This window comes from Crotalus tigris, unplaced genomic scaffold, assembly GCF_016545835.1.
Source record: "Crotalus tigris isolate CLP2741 ecotype Arizona unplaced genomic scaffold, ASM1654583v1 scf7180000017752.986373038:1224578, whole genome shotgun sequence".
Lineage (NCBI taxonomy): Eukaryota > Metazoa > Chordata > Lepidosauria > Squamata > Viperidae > Crotalus > Crotalus tigris.
Window position 1 is genome coordinate 412,715 of NW_024096614.1, and position 17,547 is coordinate 430,261.

Sequence of the window (17,547 nt, forward strand, 5' to 3'; positions counted from 1 at the left end):
GCATGCATGCACCTTAGCCTCAATGTCCTTATCTAAACCAGGCCACCACAAGTGGCTGCGCGCAAGGGCCTTCATGCGAACAATGCCAGGATGACCCTCGTGGAGGGACTCTAAGATCCTAGTCCTCATTGAGGTGGGAATGACAACTCTGTTTCCCCAAAGCAGACAACCCTGAGAAGTGGACAACTCGTTCCTTTTGGACCAGAAACTCTGAAACTCAGGACTAGGGCAGTGCTCAGGCCATCCAGACAAAACCCAAGAAAGGACACGTGAGAGTGTGTGATCTGTGCCTGTTTCAGCGGCAACATCCCTGGCATTCAGAGGGGACTTGGGCAAGGCTTGGATGGATAGAATGTTGACAGCTGGCGCAGGGTCAGCTTCTACTACTGGCAGGGGCAATCTACTGAGGCCATCAGCATGGCCCATTTCTTTCCCAGGCTTGTGGAGTAAAAAAAAATCATATGCAGACAAAAAAATAGACCACCTAAGCATTCTAGGGGAAATGTTTTGGGGAGTTTGCTTACGTGTGGTAAACAGTCCCAGCAGAGGCTTATGGTCAGTAAAGACCGTGAAATGCCTGCCATACAAAAAATCATGGAATTTTTTAATTCCAGCAACAACAGCCAAAGCCTCCCTGTCTATCTGAGCGTAGTTGCGCTCAGCAGAAGACAATGTTCTGGAGTAATATGCAACAGGAACCTGAGTTCCATCAGACCTGAGGTGGCTCAGGACAGCTCCTACCCCGTAAGGGGAAGCATCACAAGCGATGCACACAGGAAGGGACTCATTGAAGTGTGCAAGTACACTGTTAGAAGTGAGTAAGGCCTTGACCTCATTGAAACTAGCCTCATGTGTTTGTGACCACTGCCACACTGCTTGTTTATCTAATAGCCTGTGAAGAGGCTCAGCTACACTAGCTTTATGTGGAAGAAAGGAATTGTAGAAATTCAGGAGGCCCAGAAAGGCCTGAAGTTCGGCCTTAGACTTTGGCCTAGGTGCTTCTAAAATGGCAGTTAGTTTGGATTCAGCAGGGTGAATCCCAGCAGCATCAATTTTGAACCCCAGAAATTCAGTAGAAGGCACCCCAATTTTGCATTTGTCTTTTTTTAGCTTGAGGCCTGTTTTCCTGAATCTTAACAGAACAGCCCTTAGCCTTTCAGCTAGAATGTGTGTGGAGTCTCCTGCAATTAAGACATCATCAAAGTAGGGGCAAACCCCCGGTATACCCCGTAGTGTGTTTTCCATTACGCTTTGGAAAATCCCAGGAGCGACATTCACTCCGAACTGTAGCCTTTTTACCTTAAAGGCCTCTCTGTGGGTCACAATAGTCTGAGCTATAGCAGCATCATCATCAACAGGCAGCTGTTGATATGCTTGAGCTAGGTCAAGCTTTGCAAAAACACGCCCCCCCCTTAAGGGAGGCCAAAATATGACTGACTACAGGAACAGGATAGGCATGTTGCTGCAATGCCTTATTAAGAGTGCATTTGTAATCAGCACAAATGCGAATGTCCCCATTGGCCTTTAGAGGCGTGACAATGGGGGTCTCCCAAGGACTGGAATCAACAGGTTCTAGAATTCCCTGTTGGATCAGTTTGTCCAACTCAGTGTCAATTTTACTCTTTAAAGCAAAAGGGACCCTTCTTGCTTTAATTCTAATGGGAGTGACAGTGGGGTCTAGTTTTAAGGACACAGGGGGTCCCTTGAATGTGCCCAGCTGGGGGCTGAAGACATCTGCAAATTCTTTGCAGACTTCCTGTAGGTCGAGTGTTTGTAAGCTGTTGAGCCCCGTGACGTGTATCCCCAAGGCTTCAAACCAATCGAGTCCTATGAGACTCGTTCGTTCACCCCCTACTACTAATATGTCTAGTGGACCTTCAAAATTCTTATACTGTACGTTAAGGGTGGCCTCCCCCTTAACACACACTCTCGAATTTTGAAAGTCTGTTAACACAATGTCAGAAGGCCTTAACTTGGCCTGAGTTCCACTGCCGGAACAAATCTTCCTAAATGTATGCAAGGATATGATTGAAAGGGCAGATCCCCGTGTCTAGTTCCATAGTTAATGGAACCCCTTGTAGCTTCACCTTGAGTGACAGCTTTTTCTTGATGGGCTTGTGTGTGCCTGTCCTGAAGATGCTCCTTCGCGAAGCGCAAAAACCTACCCTATTCTGGCTGGGGACCCTGGTACCTTTCAGGCGCAGTTCTTCCTGAGGTTGTACCTTTCGTCGGCCCAGACACACAGCTGCAATATGTCCTTGTTTCCCGCACGCCCGGCAGATAGCGGAGCGGAACTTGCAGTCGGTTCTCCTGTGGCAACCTCCACAGCCGATGCACTTGAGGGGAGCTGAAGAGCTTCCTTTCTGATTCCCTTCCTTTGTGGGGTGGAGACGGTCGACTTCCTCGTCCGGATCCTCCTCGGAGTTCCCTTGGACGTCCTCTTGGTGCACGGATGCAACATCTGGACTGTTCCTGATCGGCCGCATGTTCTTGACGGCACCGCCTGCTGCTTCTTCTGCGGTGACCTCTCTTAAGGCATCTTGGGAGGACAAGTCTTCTTTGGCGAAAAGCCTCTGTTGTAGATCTCGATGCCTTACCCGCACACGAATCGGTCCGTCAGTCGTTCTTCGAGGTCCTTGAACTTGCAGTGCTTGGCGGCCTTCCTCAATGCGGCGATGTACTCTTTGGCTGATTCTCCGGATCATTGATCCCTCTGCTCGAAGGTGTGGCGCCATGCGATGACGGACATTTTGGGCTGGAAGTGCTCCTTCAGTAGCTTCTTTAGATCTGCGTAGCTGACAGACTCTAATGGAACAGGTGCTGCAAGGTTCTCTGTGATTTCGAAGGCGTCTTGACTGCAGACACAAAGCAGGGTGGCAGCCTTCAAGCTATCTTCCCTCACTTGGTTCACCTTGAGGTAGTTTTCCACCCTGGCTACGTAGGACTCCCACCGCTCTGGATGTGAGACGTCGAAATCCGAAAGCCTTCCAACCTTTGCCATCTTCAGGAGACGGGTCTATCAGCCAGCCTACCCCCGAATGCGCACTGGATTGGCGGGTAGCTGCCGGGTCAATGCCATTCCGCCGCTCAGGACTCACTTGGGTAAGCTTACACCTCTTCCTTTTCAGTCGATGTAAGGCATCCCACCTTCATCGCCAGTATTGAGTCCTTCGCGAAAGGCAAGACTCGAGAAGCAGTTGTAGTTCTCAGGTTTTCTTTTATTCTGTGTTCAGCTTACAGATGAAGGCTTCAGCAATGCCCAAAAGCTCCCAGCCTCTTATATAGGCATTTCCCAGGTCAATGTGTTACTTTTCCCGCGCCAGCACCCGCACATGTGCACAGGCGCTGGCGACAGCCTGTCTGGTCCCGGGCAGCTTGCACCTGCCCGGGACTGCCTGCAAACGCCCCGAGCCCGTTTGCAAGGCTCGGGACATAACACTTCCCATTTACAAAAATGATCTCAAAACCTTGTTTGTCTAAATTAGACACACTTAACAAATTATGTTCCATCTCAGGTACACAAAGCACACTGGTAAACTTTGATTCCAAATATGGAATTTTTACATCACCTCTTCCAATGACTTTTGCTTTCTGGCCATTTGCCAAAGCCACAGCTTCTTGTGCTACTGGAACAAGCCTGAAAAATAATTCAGAGTCATTAACAATTGTTTGACTTGCCCCACTATCTATTAGTCACTTGTCTCTATTGTTGCTATAACAAAGGTTTGCAACACCAAAATGTTCCTTTTGCAAATCAGTCTTTTTTGCTTGCACAAATGTCCTTTGCTGCAAATTGTTCCTCTGCAAACAGTTCCTTTTCAGATGTGTGTTTCCACAAATGTAGCAATCCTTTTCTTGCTGTGCTCTCTGCTTGCAAAATCTATCTTTTGATGCAACTTGGTCCCATCTGCTCCTTGTTTCTTCTCCGGAGACTTGCAGTCTGGACCCCCTCCTCAGGAATTTCTCCTCCTCTTGGCTGTTCCTAAAATGTTGCTTTTCTTTTTCATTAAACAAACATGCCTTTAAAGCCTCAAAATTTAAGTCTTGCTCTTCTTTACACTCAAATACTGTCCCAGGTTTTATCTAAACTGTTCAACACCAATAAAACCTTCTGGGACTCAGGGAATTTAATCCCACATTGTTCTAAGTCCAAAAATAAACTTTGCATTTTATTTAAATGCTGTTCCACAGATTCACATGGTTGCAAACAGGCCCTTGACAATTGTACTATATTGCATGCAGAGACATTCACGTGCACAGCTCTCAACTTCAACCAAATCTCCTTTGCAATCTTTAAATTTGCAACATTTAGAAATTGTTCATCATCTAAATTAAAGATGAGATAAGCCATTGCTTGATCATGACTTTTCTGATCAGCAGCTACAAACACTTGTGGTGGATTTTCTACGATATACCACAGCTCTTTTGCTTTGAGCAAACATTCCATTTTTGTAGCCCATATAATGTAATTCTTCTGGCCCAAACGAGGCAAAGAGCTTCCCTTAAATTCCATTGCAGCCATTCTGCTAATTCTGCCTTGTTCTTATACTTTCTAAACACAGGCAATTTCTTCCAGCTTTAAATTACATGTAATCCTTAGTAAGCTCTGGGCCCATAACATATTAGAGAATTTTAATTTTTCTGTTGGTGAAAAATAAATCAGAAGCTCTCACAGTTGACTGCATTTAGCTGATTCAAAATAACTTCTTTATATTTATATCAAAATATTTACAATACCATACATTCTTCTTTACAGCAACATAGCTCAATGAAGACTTCTTACAGAGAGATACAGAGACAAACCTGAGAATGCGAATTCAGCTTCTAACTCAATACTCTTTTGCACAGACTCAGTAGCACTTTCTTCACATTGGCTGACTGAGTTACCACATGACTCTTCCTGCTCATAAATATTCCAACAGTTTGTCATTGCCCACTTTCTAGGACTGAGAGAGAGGGGCTTGTCTAGTGTCACCCAATTGACTTAGTGCTTTAGTTGGGACAAATACTCAGAATATCTCAATAAAAGATGGTCCACCACTTTCTGGGTCAATCTGATATTGAACAGTTCTTTCAATTTTTTCTTAATAGCAAACCAATGTCTGCTTCATTACGATTCTTTTGCTGCAGCTACCAGAAAAGCCAATGCAGTTCTAGGCTGCATTAACAGAGGGATAGACTAAAGATCACATGAAGGCTTAGTACTGATTTATAAGACCTTGATAAGACCATACTTGGAATATTGCATTCAGTTTTGGTTGCCACAATATAAAAAAGATCTTGAGACTCTGGAACAAGTGCAGAGAAGAGCAACAAAGATGATTAGGGGGCATAGACTGAACAACTTGGGTATATCTAATCTAGTGAAAAGAAGGACTAGTGTTGCCATGGTAGCAGTACAATATCTAAAGGGTTGCCCCAAAGGAGAGGGGGTCAACCTATTCTCAAAAGCCCCTTAAGACAAGACAAGAAGCAATGGATGGAAACTAATCAAAGAGTGAACCAAGCTAGAACTAAGGAGAAATTTCCTGAAAGGGAGAACAATTAACCAGTGGAATGGCTTTCCTCCAGATGTTGTGAGTGCTCCACCACTGGAGATTTTAAAGAAGAGATAGGCCAGCCATTGTCTGAAATGATATAGAGTCTCTTGATTGAACTGGGAGTTAGCCTAGAAGACTTCCAAGGTCCCTTCCGACCCTGTTATTCTGTAGCTAGCAGACCGAAAATCCAACCCATGTAGTTAATTCATTATTTAGCCTGCCATATATTGAAAGAAAAGTCTTCATCAGTTTCCAGTCCAAGCCGGGAATAAACAAAATGGAGACTGCTTTAGAAAGAAGGTTGTAGTTTATTGAAGAGGAGAGCCAGGCAGAAAGATGGCTCTGGGAAATCTGACCACGTGTAGCTGGGAGTGGTGGGTTTTTATACCTTCCGGGGCTTTTGAGGTGTGTCCTTTTGATATTCTGATGGTGGGTTAATCCTATTATGTCACCAAAGGTCATGTCTTTTAGTGTTTGGGTTGGGTATGTAGATTTTAGGGGTCTTTGTCTTCTTAATCTCATGAGCTTCTAGATTCCTGGCTCCAACCTTCCAGAATGGATTATTACATCTGCATTTTTAAAAGCTGGTTTCTGCTTGGGGCTATTAAGAAAAACTGGGCTTGCTTTTCTGCCTTTAAGATCCTTTGGGGAAATATATTCTGCCTATTTAATATTCCCCAAAATATTTCTTTCTCTGGATTCTTCCCACACATGTGTATCCAGTTGGTCTAATTTATTAAATCAGTTAGCCGTAGGTTATTATATTTGCAAAGACTCCTGGAGAGAATGAGAGAATAAGAGAATTTTATACTAGATTTAAAATAATCTATCTGTCCCTAACCTGATTCTTTTCTGGAAAAATTTGGAAACAGCTTTTCTGGAGGACTTTTGAGGCCTGACACCATGTAAAGTTTGCCATGTTTCAATGAGCTTGCAATGTTTTTCTTTGGTTATTAAGTGCTGTCTATTACTGTAAACTGCTGAGTCTTCTTTTGTTGTATTGGGAAATAAATAAACAACCTTTTCCTTTTCTATTTCTATTAGACGTTTATTATGTTCCCACGATTAATGAACTATCTCCCTGGCCCTCACCAGGATGCCTTGGCTTCGATAGAGGTGATCAATTCCTTTGCAAAGCAGGAAATAGAGAAACACAAGGAATCCAGCTGTCTGCATGAGCCACAAGATTTCATTGATCACTATTTTCTTCAGATGGAGAAGGTATGGGTTTATTGTAGTTCAATACGGGCAAATAAGAAGAGGAGACACTCGTATTGTTTTCCTTGGAGTTATTTCTTTTTCATTCAACTCCCATTCTGAATTTTGCCTATTCTAAATTCCGGTTGCTTCTAAATAAGGACTATATTGTACATCTGTAATATTAGACACTTGTTATACATGGGAGGTTCCTTGGGGAAGTTAGAAATGTTTGTTTGTCATCCTGTGATGTTTGCCTACCACTCCTTTCCCCCTTTTATAAAGAAGTTCCATTAAGAAGGAAAAGAATTAACAAGGTAGAGACATTTGATTGATTCATACTTAAACAAATATTACCCTGAAATGGTTGGAAAGGGACAGATATGTTCACAGCTTTGGCCATAAGTAAAAATGTACAACAATTTGAAACAACCAATAAAAGTCCTCCTCTCCAATGTTTTCAGAAAAAGATTGATTTTTTTTTAAAACAACTTTTATCAGTTTGAAGTTACATTGTCCTTGGTCACTTTATTTACAATTTGATACCATCAGTCTTGAGTGTACGAATGGTTCAAAGGTGGTGCAGTGCTTCAGTTCATTTTTCACTCTCTATAATGCTATTATCAGTACATAATAGCATCCATGGGTGTTATAATTGTAGGTTTCTGGTTACAGTGTCCACACTAATTATAAAGAGCGATGGTGAGTGGTTGGACCATTTGGTTGGGAAAGGAATAGGTCATGTGGTACTTGCTCAAATGCCTCTCTATCTCAGTAATTGTCATATCTGTGGTTTGTTTCACAAGATGCTTCTCCATCAATAGGTAGGTAGACTGGATTGTCTCGTTTGTCCCATAATTCTTCAGGACATTACACTAGTTTGGTGAAAGGTTATTGAGGTCTCACAAGAATCCAGTACAGGTATTATTCGATGTACAACTGGGCCCAAAATTCCTATTGCTAAGTAAGACAGTGAATTCTACCCCCTTTTATAACCTTTCTTGCTACAGTTGTTAAGTGAACCATGGGATTGTTAAGTGAATCTGGATTCCTCATTGACTTTGCTTGCCAGAAGCCAGCTAGGAAGGTTATGAATGGTGATCACATGACCCCAGGACAGTACAACTGTCATTAATACATGCCTGTTGCCAAGCACCTGACTTTTGATCACATGACCATGGGGATGAAATTAGGTGATAAGTCATGTTTTTCACTGCTGTTGAAACTTTGAACAATCACCAAATGAATGGTTGTAAGTTGAGGTCTTCCTGCACTCTAAAAAATGCATGAATTGTCATAGTGTGGCATAGTAGCCACAAAAGCTGGTAGTGAGATCATTCATGTACATCACCTCTGGCCATAACGTTAAATTAGAATACATGCAGATTCTCCTGCTTTTGATGTTTTGTGATTCACTGTAGTAGGTGCACATTAATCACTGTTCCACATGCAAGCATTTACTGAGGTAACCAATCATAAAATAAAAGGAAATGAATTCACATTCTTCCAAAGCCAAATCTTTCTTTGATCTTAGCTACTTCAATATAGTATCTTACTCAATGTGAACCTACCACTTTAATTCTTACTCTCCTGCATTGATTTTCCAATATAACTACCAGGATTATATTTATTATATTTATTCTCATGGCTTGCTACACAAAGATAAAAAAACTATTAAAAACTTGCATAGAATTCATTGTAATTTTTATTTTCTATTTAAAACACCAGAGCAGGAATGATCCCAACTCTACCTACAATGAAGAGAACCTGGCTCAGTGTATTGTTGATTTTTTTGCTGCTGGGACAGAGACAACCATGGCTACTCTGATGTGGGCACTGCTCCTCTTGACCAATCATCCCGACATCCAAGGTGAGAGAAATCTGGGTTGTGGGAACAAGGACCAGTCTCAGGTTCTATAATATACAGAAATTATTTGAAATTCTAAGCTATTGAATGAGCAATTGAATCTATTCTTCATAATAATTTTCTTATGTAGATTCTTGACCCTATAAGCAGGGGCATGAACTTAGCAGGATTAAAGGAAAGCCAGGAATGTACAAACAGAGCGCCTTCTTTGAATTCTCAATAAAATGTTGAGTGAGGAACTAAAAACTGGAATCAGTACAAATCTAAAGCATTTAATACATTCAATGTAGAAATCTACCATGTTTTTCAGATTTACTACTTGTTTTTGGCCTAAATTGGATATAGAGGACCAAATTTCAGCATGATAATAAATATAGAAAAAAGTCAAGATGGTGGCAGCAAGCAAATACATAATACAAGTCTTCCTGACATGAAGGGAAGGAATGGGGAAATTGTGGAGGAACAGGCAGTTACCACTTGGAGCAGCAAATGAAGCCCTCAGTCTTCTCCTTAATCCTACTTTCTTCCTGCCCTGTTACTGCTGGGTCTGCTCCTTGACCGGAGACCAGAAGCTGAAGAGACCAAGCTAGAATGGTGTGGCAAAGAGAGGGGATTGGTCTGGAGCTGGGAGCCCACTCAGGCTTTCATTTTCATCCTGCCAACCAGGGAAGACCCCTGGCCACAGATTTGGGGTGGAGGGGTGGGGAGTCAATCTAGGGCCTTTGTCTGCAGCACTGAGGGACACAACTAGGAGAATAGACTGTTCATCATTGTAAAATGTTGGAAGTACCAAGATGTTAAAAGTACTATCATGATGCCTGAGGAATGTTCATTTGGGGATTCCTTTCATGTCCCCTAAATGAGCCCACGAAAATGGTACCTATTTATCTACTCACATTTATAAGCTTTCAAACTGCTAGGTCAGCAGGAGCTGGAGCAAATGTCAGGAACTCACCCAACAAGAAAGCAGCCCTCAGGTCTTGAACAAGGGCTTGCAGATTGTCAGCCCAGCATTCTAGCCATGTGAGCCACCATGCTCCTATGAGAATGGTGGGAAGTAGAGAGGTGGCCTTGAGTCTGACCAAGTGCCAGTCTGAAACGGATGAAGGGCTGGAAGCCAGGCCAAAGAGTGTGTGTTAAGGCTGGAAGGCTGATGGAGGTATAGGAAAGAACCAGCTTGGAGCTGGAGCTGGAGACAGCTCAGAAAGATGTCACGCTGGCAGGGACTGGAAGCAAGAACTGGCCCAGAGAATCAACAGTGGCTTTCACAGTGAAGTATGTGATTCAGATCAGAGATTGAAATGAGGAGTACAAATTCCACAGATTAGGGATGGATTTGGAGCCATCTGGTGTTGAACACCAGGTTATGGCAGCAAACTTTGGAATTCCAACACACATAGAGCCCAGAAGCTGGATTCCCATTGGCACTAAGAGCTACAGTGAAAATGCCATATTGGGTGAGTCTGTATGACTGGCAGAATGACATGTCTGCCAGCACAGTGGGAGGTCAGGTTTAGGGGTAGAAGAGCATCTTGTAGGGGTTAGGAAAAGTAATTCAAATAGTGATGGCTAGGAATATAAATAGGTGCCGGGGGAAAGTCCCAGAAGCAGCTTCAGTGTTCATGGCCATCACGGCAGCTTTTTCAGGTTATCCATGGCCTAACCTAGGACAGTGGACACCCTTGAAGACATGATCTTATTGTCAAAACAGTGGCAATGTGATCTGCTCTGGGAGTTATCATTATTCCCTCTGTCATGGTCAGACTACACAGTGGTGTCCTTGAGATTTTCCAGCACTGCCCCCTCTGCAGGGAGGCTGGACCTATACACGTAGTCCCTCCTTGATGACTGATGGACAATTCAGATTCCAGAAAAAGCTGTGGGATTGTCCTGGGGGATCTGCTGTGTCGCCCTTTGGAGGCTCTGGCCACAGCCTGGAATCAGAAAACAGCTGCAGCCATGGACAGGATTGTGCCCATATGCCCTCTCTTGGCCCATCACTTCTGATACTTCAGTGGTTTATGAAGGAGTTGAGGATGTTGAAGAGACAAATGCCACTGGAGGAATACAAAAAACAGAATTGCTATTAAGTCCTTACCTCGTGGTGCTAAGAGTGACAAAATGCCACATCACTACAAAGGGATGTTCACAGCACCATTTAAGGCAGTTGTTCTCAACCTTTTTAATGCCACGACTCCAACCGGTCGTAAGTAGAGGACTACCCAACTGGTCGTAAGTTGAGGACTACCCAACCAGTCATAAGTCGAGGACTTTCCCTGCCTGGGAGCGCCACGCATGCGTGGTGCCATCCCCTGCACTGGCCGAGGCGTAGCTGGCAAGTGGCAGAGACGGCACAGGCTGACCACCGGCTGGGCCACCAGCTGGCCCAGCCCAAGGGAGGTAAGGCACCCACCGGGCCCCACGCGTGCCAGCAACCCTCCCAGCCCCCGCCGGCCTCCCACCCCTGACTGTCTTTTACTTACATTTTTAGTAGCTGCTCAGCAGGGAGGGATGGAAACTTCCAGACAGCTCACCTTCGCTGCAGACAACTTGCAGCACCATTTGCAGAATGAGACTTTTGGCGGGCTCAGCAGGGCAGAGACAGCCTGGACAATTCCTATTGGCTTTTGAAAGCCAATAGAATTAGACTCTATTCAAGAGAGTCTATTCTATTGGCTTTCAAAAGCCAATAGAATAAAAGGGACTAGCACAGCCAAGGAAAAGGGGAAAAAATGGCGGACTGCGTTGTTTGGCGACCCCCGTGAAATGGTCGTTCGACTCCAAATGGGGTCCCGACCCACAAGTTGAGAACCACTGATTTAAGGAGACCTTGATCTGACTCTTCCTTAAGTCAGCTTCACTGAACCACACCTATCTTGACAATTTCTGTCCAGTTTGCCATCTCCCCTTTTTAGTGAAGGGGAAAGTAGTGGAAAAAATGGTTGCAGTATGGGTCCTGGATGAAATGGATTATCTGGACCCCTTTCAACCAGGTTTCAGGCCTGATTATGGGACAGAGACATTAACCATACTTGGATGATCTCTGGAGGGAGTGGGATGGGGATAGCACGTCCATCATTGCTCTTCTTTTCCTGTCTGTGGCTTTTGCTACCATCACTCGTGGTATCCTTTTCAGCTGGCTATGGGAATCAGAACTGGATGGTGTCAGACAGATCCTGTGTGCAATTTGTGGGTTCTTCCAGACTCATGACTCCAATTGAAAGAGCAGGTGGCATCAAGGCTAGCAGACCCTTTGTGTAATTTCATGTTATTTGCCAATTGTACCCTTTCATGGATTGTGAGGACTTGTGCAGGGTCACTCATGCCCTTGTAATCTCTCATTTGGATAACTGCAATGTGCTCTACTTGGGCTACCCTTGAAGAATGTTCGTAATCTACAGCTGGTAGCAAATCCAGTGGTGCAGCTACTTCTAGAGATCCCTTGGGTGGCACATTTAACACCACTTTTACATGAGCTGAGCTGGTTGCTACTTTGGTTCTGGGTCCAGTTCAAGGTGAATTTAAAACCTTGTATGGAGTGGGTACAGGGCACCCACATTTCTGGTTGGTTGCCCAGTGGGAAAGGGAGGGCTAGGAATCTTTATGTGTGCATGCACACACATGGAAATGTGGCTGTGCATGCATGTGCACAAATGGGGCCGCAAGCATGAGCATTCTGCAAATGGGGCTGGTGGCATGGGTGCAAGGCTATGGTGAGGCTCATATTGGCAAGAGGCTCACAGCAATGCTAGTGCTGGCGCAAGGGGGGATGAGCGCGCACACATGTGCACATCACATTGGCCAGGTATTCACATTACCGAGTGGCTAAGAGGCCACGGTCTGGTAATGGGCTGTGGCCCATAGGGTGGGGACCACTGGTCTAGTGGAACTGTCTCAATCCAATGTGACAAGCCCGTCCTAATTTCTCTAGCAGAAGAGACCTACTTTGGATACTGACTGCTATAGAATTTTAGCTGGCAGTATTCAGGAGAAGAGGTTATTCTGCTGTGGCCCCCCTGTCTAGAATATTCTCCTCCTGAAAGTGAGGTCCACCCTTACCCTGCGGATCTTCAGGAAGAGTCTTAAAACTTCGCTCTGCCAATTGCTCTGGAGCCCTGATAGAGGTGCACTACTATGGGAGTGACTGGTATTGCAGAGAAATGATCCCTCTCCTTGTTACCCATCCTCTTGGTTTTTAGTTTATTTAATCCTCTTTATTTTAATTCTTCTGTACTATCTTTTCTCTCTTTTTATTATATTGTAAGCCTCCCCTTCAGAGTTACTTTAACAGTGAGATGGGTAACATATACATATAATGATTTTAAAAAATAATAAAAATAAATAAACAAACGAGTGCTTTACAAAAATTTGATCCACATTATTTTCAAGATAATTATAGAACTTTCTTTAAACCGAATCAGATTTCTAAAGTGGTTTGGGATTGAATTCTGGGGATTGACTACACTTTGGGCACAATTATTAGGCAAGTTGTATTTTGGAAGATTAATTTTTTTATTTAATAACTACAGCGCTGTCGGTCAATCCAAAATGCTAATAAACCTCAAACCTGAATATTTAAGAAAGTAAAAGTGTAGTTTTGTCTTTTTTAGGAGAATATCTATGTGTGCACAATTTTGGGGCAACTATTAGTGAGCAGAATTATCATGTAACTAAATGAAAAAAAATGAAAATTTGCCCATCTCACTCGTTTATTTGCATCTGTTAAAGTGAGAATAAAAAAGAACTCAAAATGTACAAATAAACATTTCTGATATTTCAAAAAAGAAAAGAAAATTGGAGTCAGTCATTTTCTTGATCTGTTGACGATGAACGTTTTGTGCAGCAGCAACCACAGCCTCCCAAACATTGTTCAGAGAGGTATACTGTTTTCCTTCACCATAAACCTGCCATTTAGGAAGGGCCCACAAGTTCTCAATAGGGTTTAGGTCAGATGACAAAGGGGGCCATGTGATTGTTATTTCAGCTTTATGGCGTTTACTGGCTAGCCATGCAATGGAGTGATTTGATGCATGCGATGGAGCATTGTCCTGCGTAAAAGTCATAGTCTTCTTGAACAAGGCAGACGTTTTCTTGTACCACTGCATGAGAAATTTTCTTCTAAAAACTGGAAATAGTTTGGGGAGTTGATTTTGAGTCCATCTTCAACCTGAAAAAGTCCAATAATAACAGCTCATGCCAGTACCCCACCTCCACCTTTCTGGTGTCTGAATCAAAGTGGAGCTCTGTGCGCATAACTGATCCAGCCATGGGGCCATTCATCTGCTCCATCAAGAGTTATTCACATCTCATCAGTCCATAAAACCTTTGAAAATTCTGTCTTCAGAGATTTCTTGGCCTAGACTTACCATTTCATCTTACGTGTCTTGTTCAGTGGGGGTCGGGTTTCAGCCTTCCTTACCTTGGCCACATCTCTGAGCACGGAGAACCTTGTACTTCAAGATACTCCAGGTAGCTTGAAAATCTGGACTATGTCAGCACTGGAGGATAATGGGTTCCTGGGTAGCTTCACATTTGATTCTTCTCATATCTTTGGCAGTTAATGTGTGTCTCTTTTTCTCAACACATTTCTTCCGATCCTGTTGAGAATTTCCAACAAAACTTTTGATGGTTCTGTGGAAAATTCATGAGTGGTGCATCCCTCTGAAAGACTTTTTACAATATTTGACTTTTCAGAGTCAGTTGAATGTCTTTTTTGCCTGAGGAAAAGAAGCAGCGTAATAATTATGTATCCCATGATAAAGGGTGTTGATCTCCTTAGGCCAAACCCTCCCTCATTACATAACTACACATCACCTGATATTCTTATATCCACTAAGCATTCATGTTTATAAAGCTTGGAGGTGGAAAATATACATAAAAATGATGATACAGTCCAAATATTCACTTGCCTAATAATTGTGCACACAGTGTAGATTGAAAAAGATTCCATGGAATATTTAAACTGAATCAACAGTTTGCATCAATATTCTGAACCTGTTTGCACTGGATATGATCAGAGCACAGGAAATGCATTTTCAATCTACTCTCCTTCATAATATTTTTTAAAAAGGATGGGATTACATTTAATGCCCTAAAGGCTATTCTGTGTCCTAAACTTCTGTTAAGGATTAAAATTTGGAAATGAGTAAATGAAACATAAGAATGAAAAAGAGGCTTCTATTTCTATTGTTTTTTCTAGAGAAAGTCCAGAAAGAGATTGAAGAAGCCTTTAGTTCCTCGGTCTCAATTTCCTATCAGGATCGGAAGAAGCTGCCCTACACCAATGCCGTGATTCATGAAATGCAGCGTTTAAAAAATGTTTTGCTATTTGGGCTTCCCAGGCAAAGTACAAAAGATGTGACGATGAAGGGTTACCACATTCCAAAGGTGAGAAATGCTAAGAACAGCCACTGCTCTCAGAAACTGCTTTGGAAATGAACAAATATGGGTCTATCAAGACAAGCTAAAACCAAACATGTCATTAATATTGTTTGAATATTTTTGCAGAGGACCATAATTCTGCCAGACCTGCGTTCTGTTCTTCTTGACCCTGAACAATGGGAGACACCTGAAGAATTCAACCCAAATCACTTTTTAGATAAAGATGGGAAGTTCATGGAACGAGAAGAGTTTCTGCCCTTCGGAATAGGTACGTCCATGAGCCCAAAGCAGTTTATCACATATAGATTCCGACCACCCCCATCACTGTGTTATTCTGAAGTCATCATGGACTGAATAGAAAATCCATGAATCTCTATTCCTTCTACTTTCAAAACCATGAGAATCTGAAGTTCCTCTTAGGCTATAAAGTTTAAACTACAAAGAAATACTAATTATATTTATATGGTAATCAGTAGAGCTTTGCACAATTATCTCTGTTGTTAGGGGGAGAATTATTAGCTAAATCCAAAGAAAACAAGCCTACTTTTAGCTTCTTAATGATGGATCTGCATCACAGAGTTTTGGTCCTAGATGCATTAAGCTCACTCTTTTTAATGGCTGCAGAGCTCCCCCTACAACAGCGTTTTCATCCTGTCTAGTACTGCTTGTACACCAATGAATCTTTCTCTATTTCTGGTGCTGATAACAAAGGACATAAAAGGCACACCTTCAGTTATGATAGATATGAAAAACTATTGTTGTCCCCCAAAACTCATGTCCTCCTACCTAAACATACAGGCCCAATGACCCACACTGGTCAGGTGGAAAGGAAAAAAAATCTTTTATATGTAAATAAAAGATCTACCCGGAAGCAAGTTCTGAATGGGCACACCTCTGCTTGGAGTGGGCCCCCTTTGATGCAATTTTGAAAAGTATACATTGCCATGATGCCAATCATGGAAATACATATCATGATAAAATAATCATTAAAAGCAGTATAATCTTGCTTACATCTTCAGGGTCACAATAAGACAGTTTTAATTAATCCACATGTCATCCACCTTATAATAAAATGAGTTTGGGTTGCTTAGCTCAGCTAAAGCTTGAACTGCCACAGCCAGCTGTTCGATCCTGACCGGCTCATGTTTGACTCAGCCTTCCATCCTTCTGAGATCAGTAAAATGAGAACCCTGATGGTTGGGGGCAATATGCTGACAGTGTAAATGACTCCCAGAGTGTGTTAAGGCTCAATGGAGTGGTATATAATTCTAACCGCTATTGTTATTGCTATTGCTAAAGGTTACATGTTAAAGGTTAGAAGGTAGTCTAAGACTTTATCAGTATCACCAATAGTGTTCCTCCTTACTAAAAACCTTCCTATGCAATTTGGAAATAGATGGTCTGCTCAAATTGGCGTTATTTCTGTTTAGCAATAGCAAGCACTTAGCACTTAGACTTATATACTGCTTCATAGTGCTTTTATAGCCCTCTCTAAGTGGTTTACAGAATCAGCATATTGCCCCCAACAATCTGGGTCCTTGTTTTACTGACCTTGAAAGGATGGAAGGATGAGTCAAGCTAGAGTCTGTCATAATCAAATTCCTGGTAGTGACCTGAGTTAGCTTGCAATACTGCATTCTAACCACTGCCCCACCAGGGCTCATAAACTGCTTTAATAAAGCAGTTTGACCAATGGCTAACCCCATCAATCGATTCAAAGCATTATCTCCAAAAGCTGTTCCTGTGTACTGAATAATAATGTGCTAATCAATAGGTAATACTAGAAGATAGGAAGATTTAATCTTCTTTCACGTTTCTTTGCTGATGGGATATATTCTGGAGAATTGATTATTATCCCCTTTATTCATGCTTTTATATCTACAGGTGAACGCATATGTGTGGGAGAGCAGCTGGCAAGAATTGAGATCTTCATCTTTCTGACCAATCTGTTGAGGGCCTTCAGCTTCCGGTTGCCTGAAGGAGTGAAAGAACTCAACGAAGCCCCTATTCTAAATGTGACAATGCATACACACCCTTACAAACTGTGTGCTATTCCCACAAAAGCTAAAAATTAAACCCCATAAAAAGCATTAAATTTACAGAATAGTTATTCAGTATGACGAATGTTTCCTCTGTACCTATTCACTTAATATTGTGCTTTGCTTCTATTTACTCAATACTGAAACTTCTTTAACCTATTGCTGGGGTCACACAACGTACCTAACAAGGTCAACCAGTGACTATGTTTGAAAAATGTGCTAACTAAGCTTATCATGCTTTATCTTTGTTTCCTTTTGGGCTCCAATAAAACATATTACTTTCCATTTATTTTTCGTATCTTTTTCATTTTTACTAAATTTCTCCTAAGGACAATGTTCTCCACTCAGGGCAAAATTCACAGATAGACCAAAAGGATGCCATGCTTGAAGAGTTGAAACAATGCTGAGAGAACTAACAGGAGAAGAAAGAGTGTGGCTCCCATCCACACCCCAAGACAGAACATCCTAAAACATCCTAGAACATAATAATAGAATTCTAGCTTAAATTTATTCATCCTGGACC

General features: G+C 42.5%; 1 protein-coding gene across 3 annotated transcripts in view; it reads left to right on the forward strand.

Moving 5' to 3' along the window:
* LOC120306747 (cytochrome P450 2J2-like) overlaps nucleotides 1-17,313 on the forward strand; it is a 65,250-nt gene extending 47,937 nt beyond the window's left edge. For 2 of the 3 annotated variants that reach the window (XM_039340526.1, XM_039340524.1), the window contains exons 5-9: nucleotides 6,585-6,761; nucleotides 8,466-8,607; nucleotides 14,804-14,991; nucleotides 15,112-15,253; nucleotides 16,870-17,313. In XM_039340526.1, the coding sequence (XP_039196460.1) occupies nucleotides 6,585-6,761; nucleotides 8,466-8,607; nucleotides 14,804-14,991; nucleotides 15,112-15,253; nucleotides 16,870-17,060 (840 nt within the window). In that variant the 3' untranslated portion in view covers nucleotides 17,061-17,313. The remainder of the gene's footprint in view (nucleotides 1-6,584; nucleotides 6,762-8,465; nucleotides 8,608-14,803; nucleotides 14,992-15,111; nucleotides 15,254-16,869) is intronic. The other variant, XM_039340525.1, reaches the window with a different exon arrangement.
* The last annotated feature ends 234 nt before the right edge of the window (nucleotides 17,314-17,547 follow it).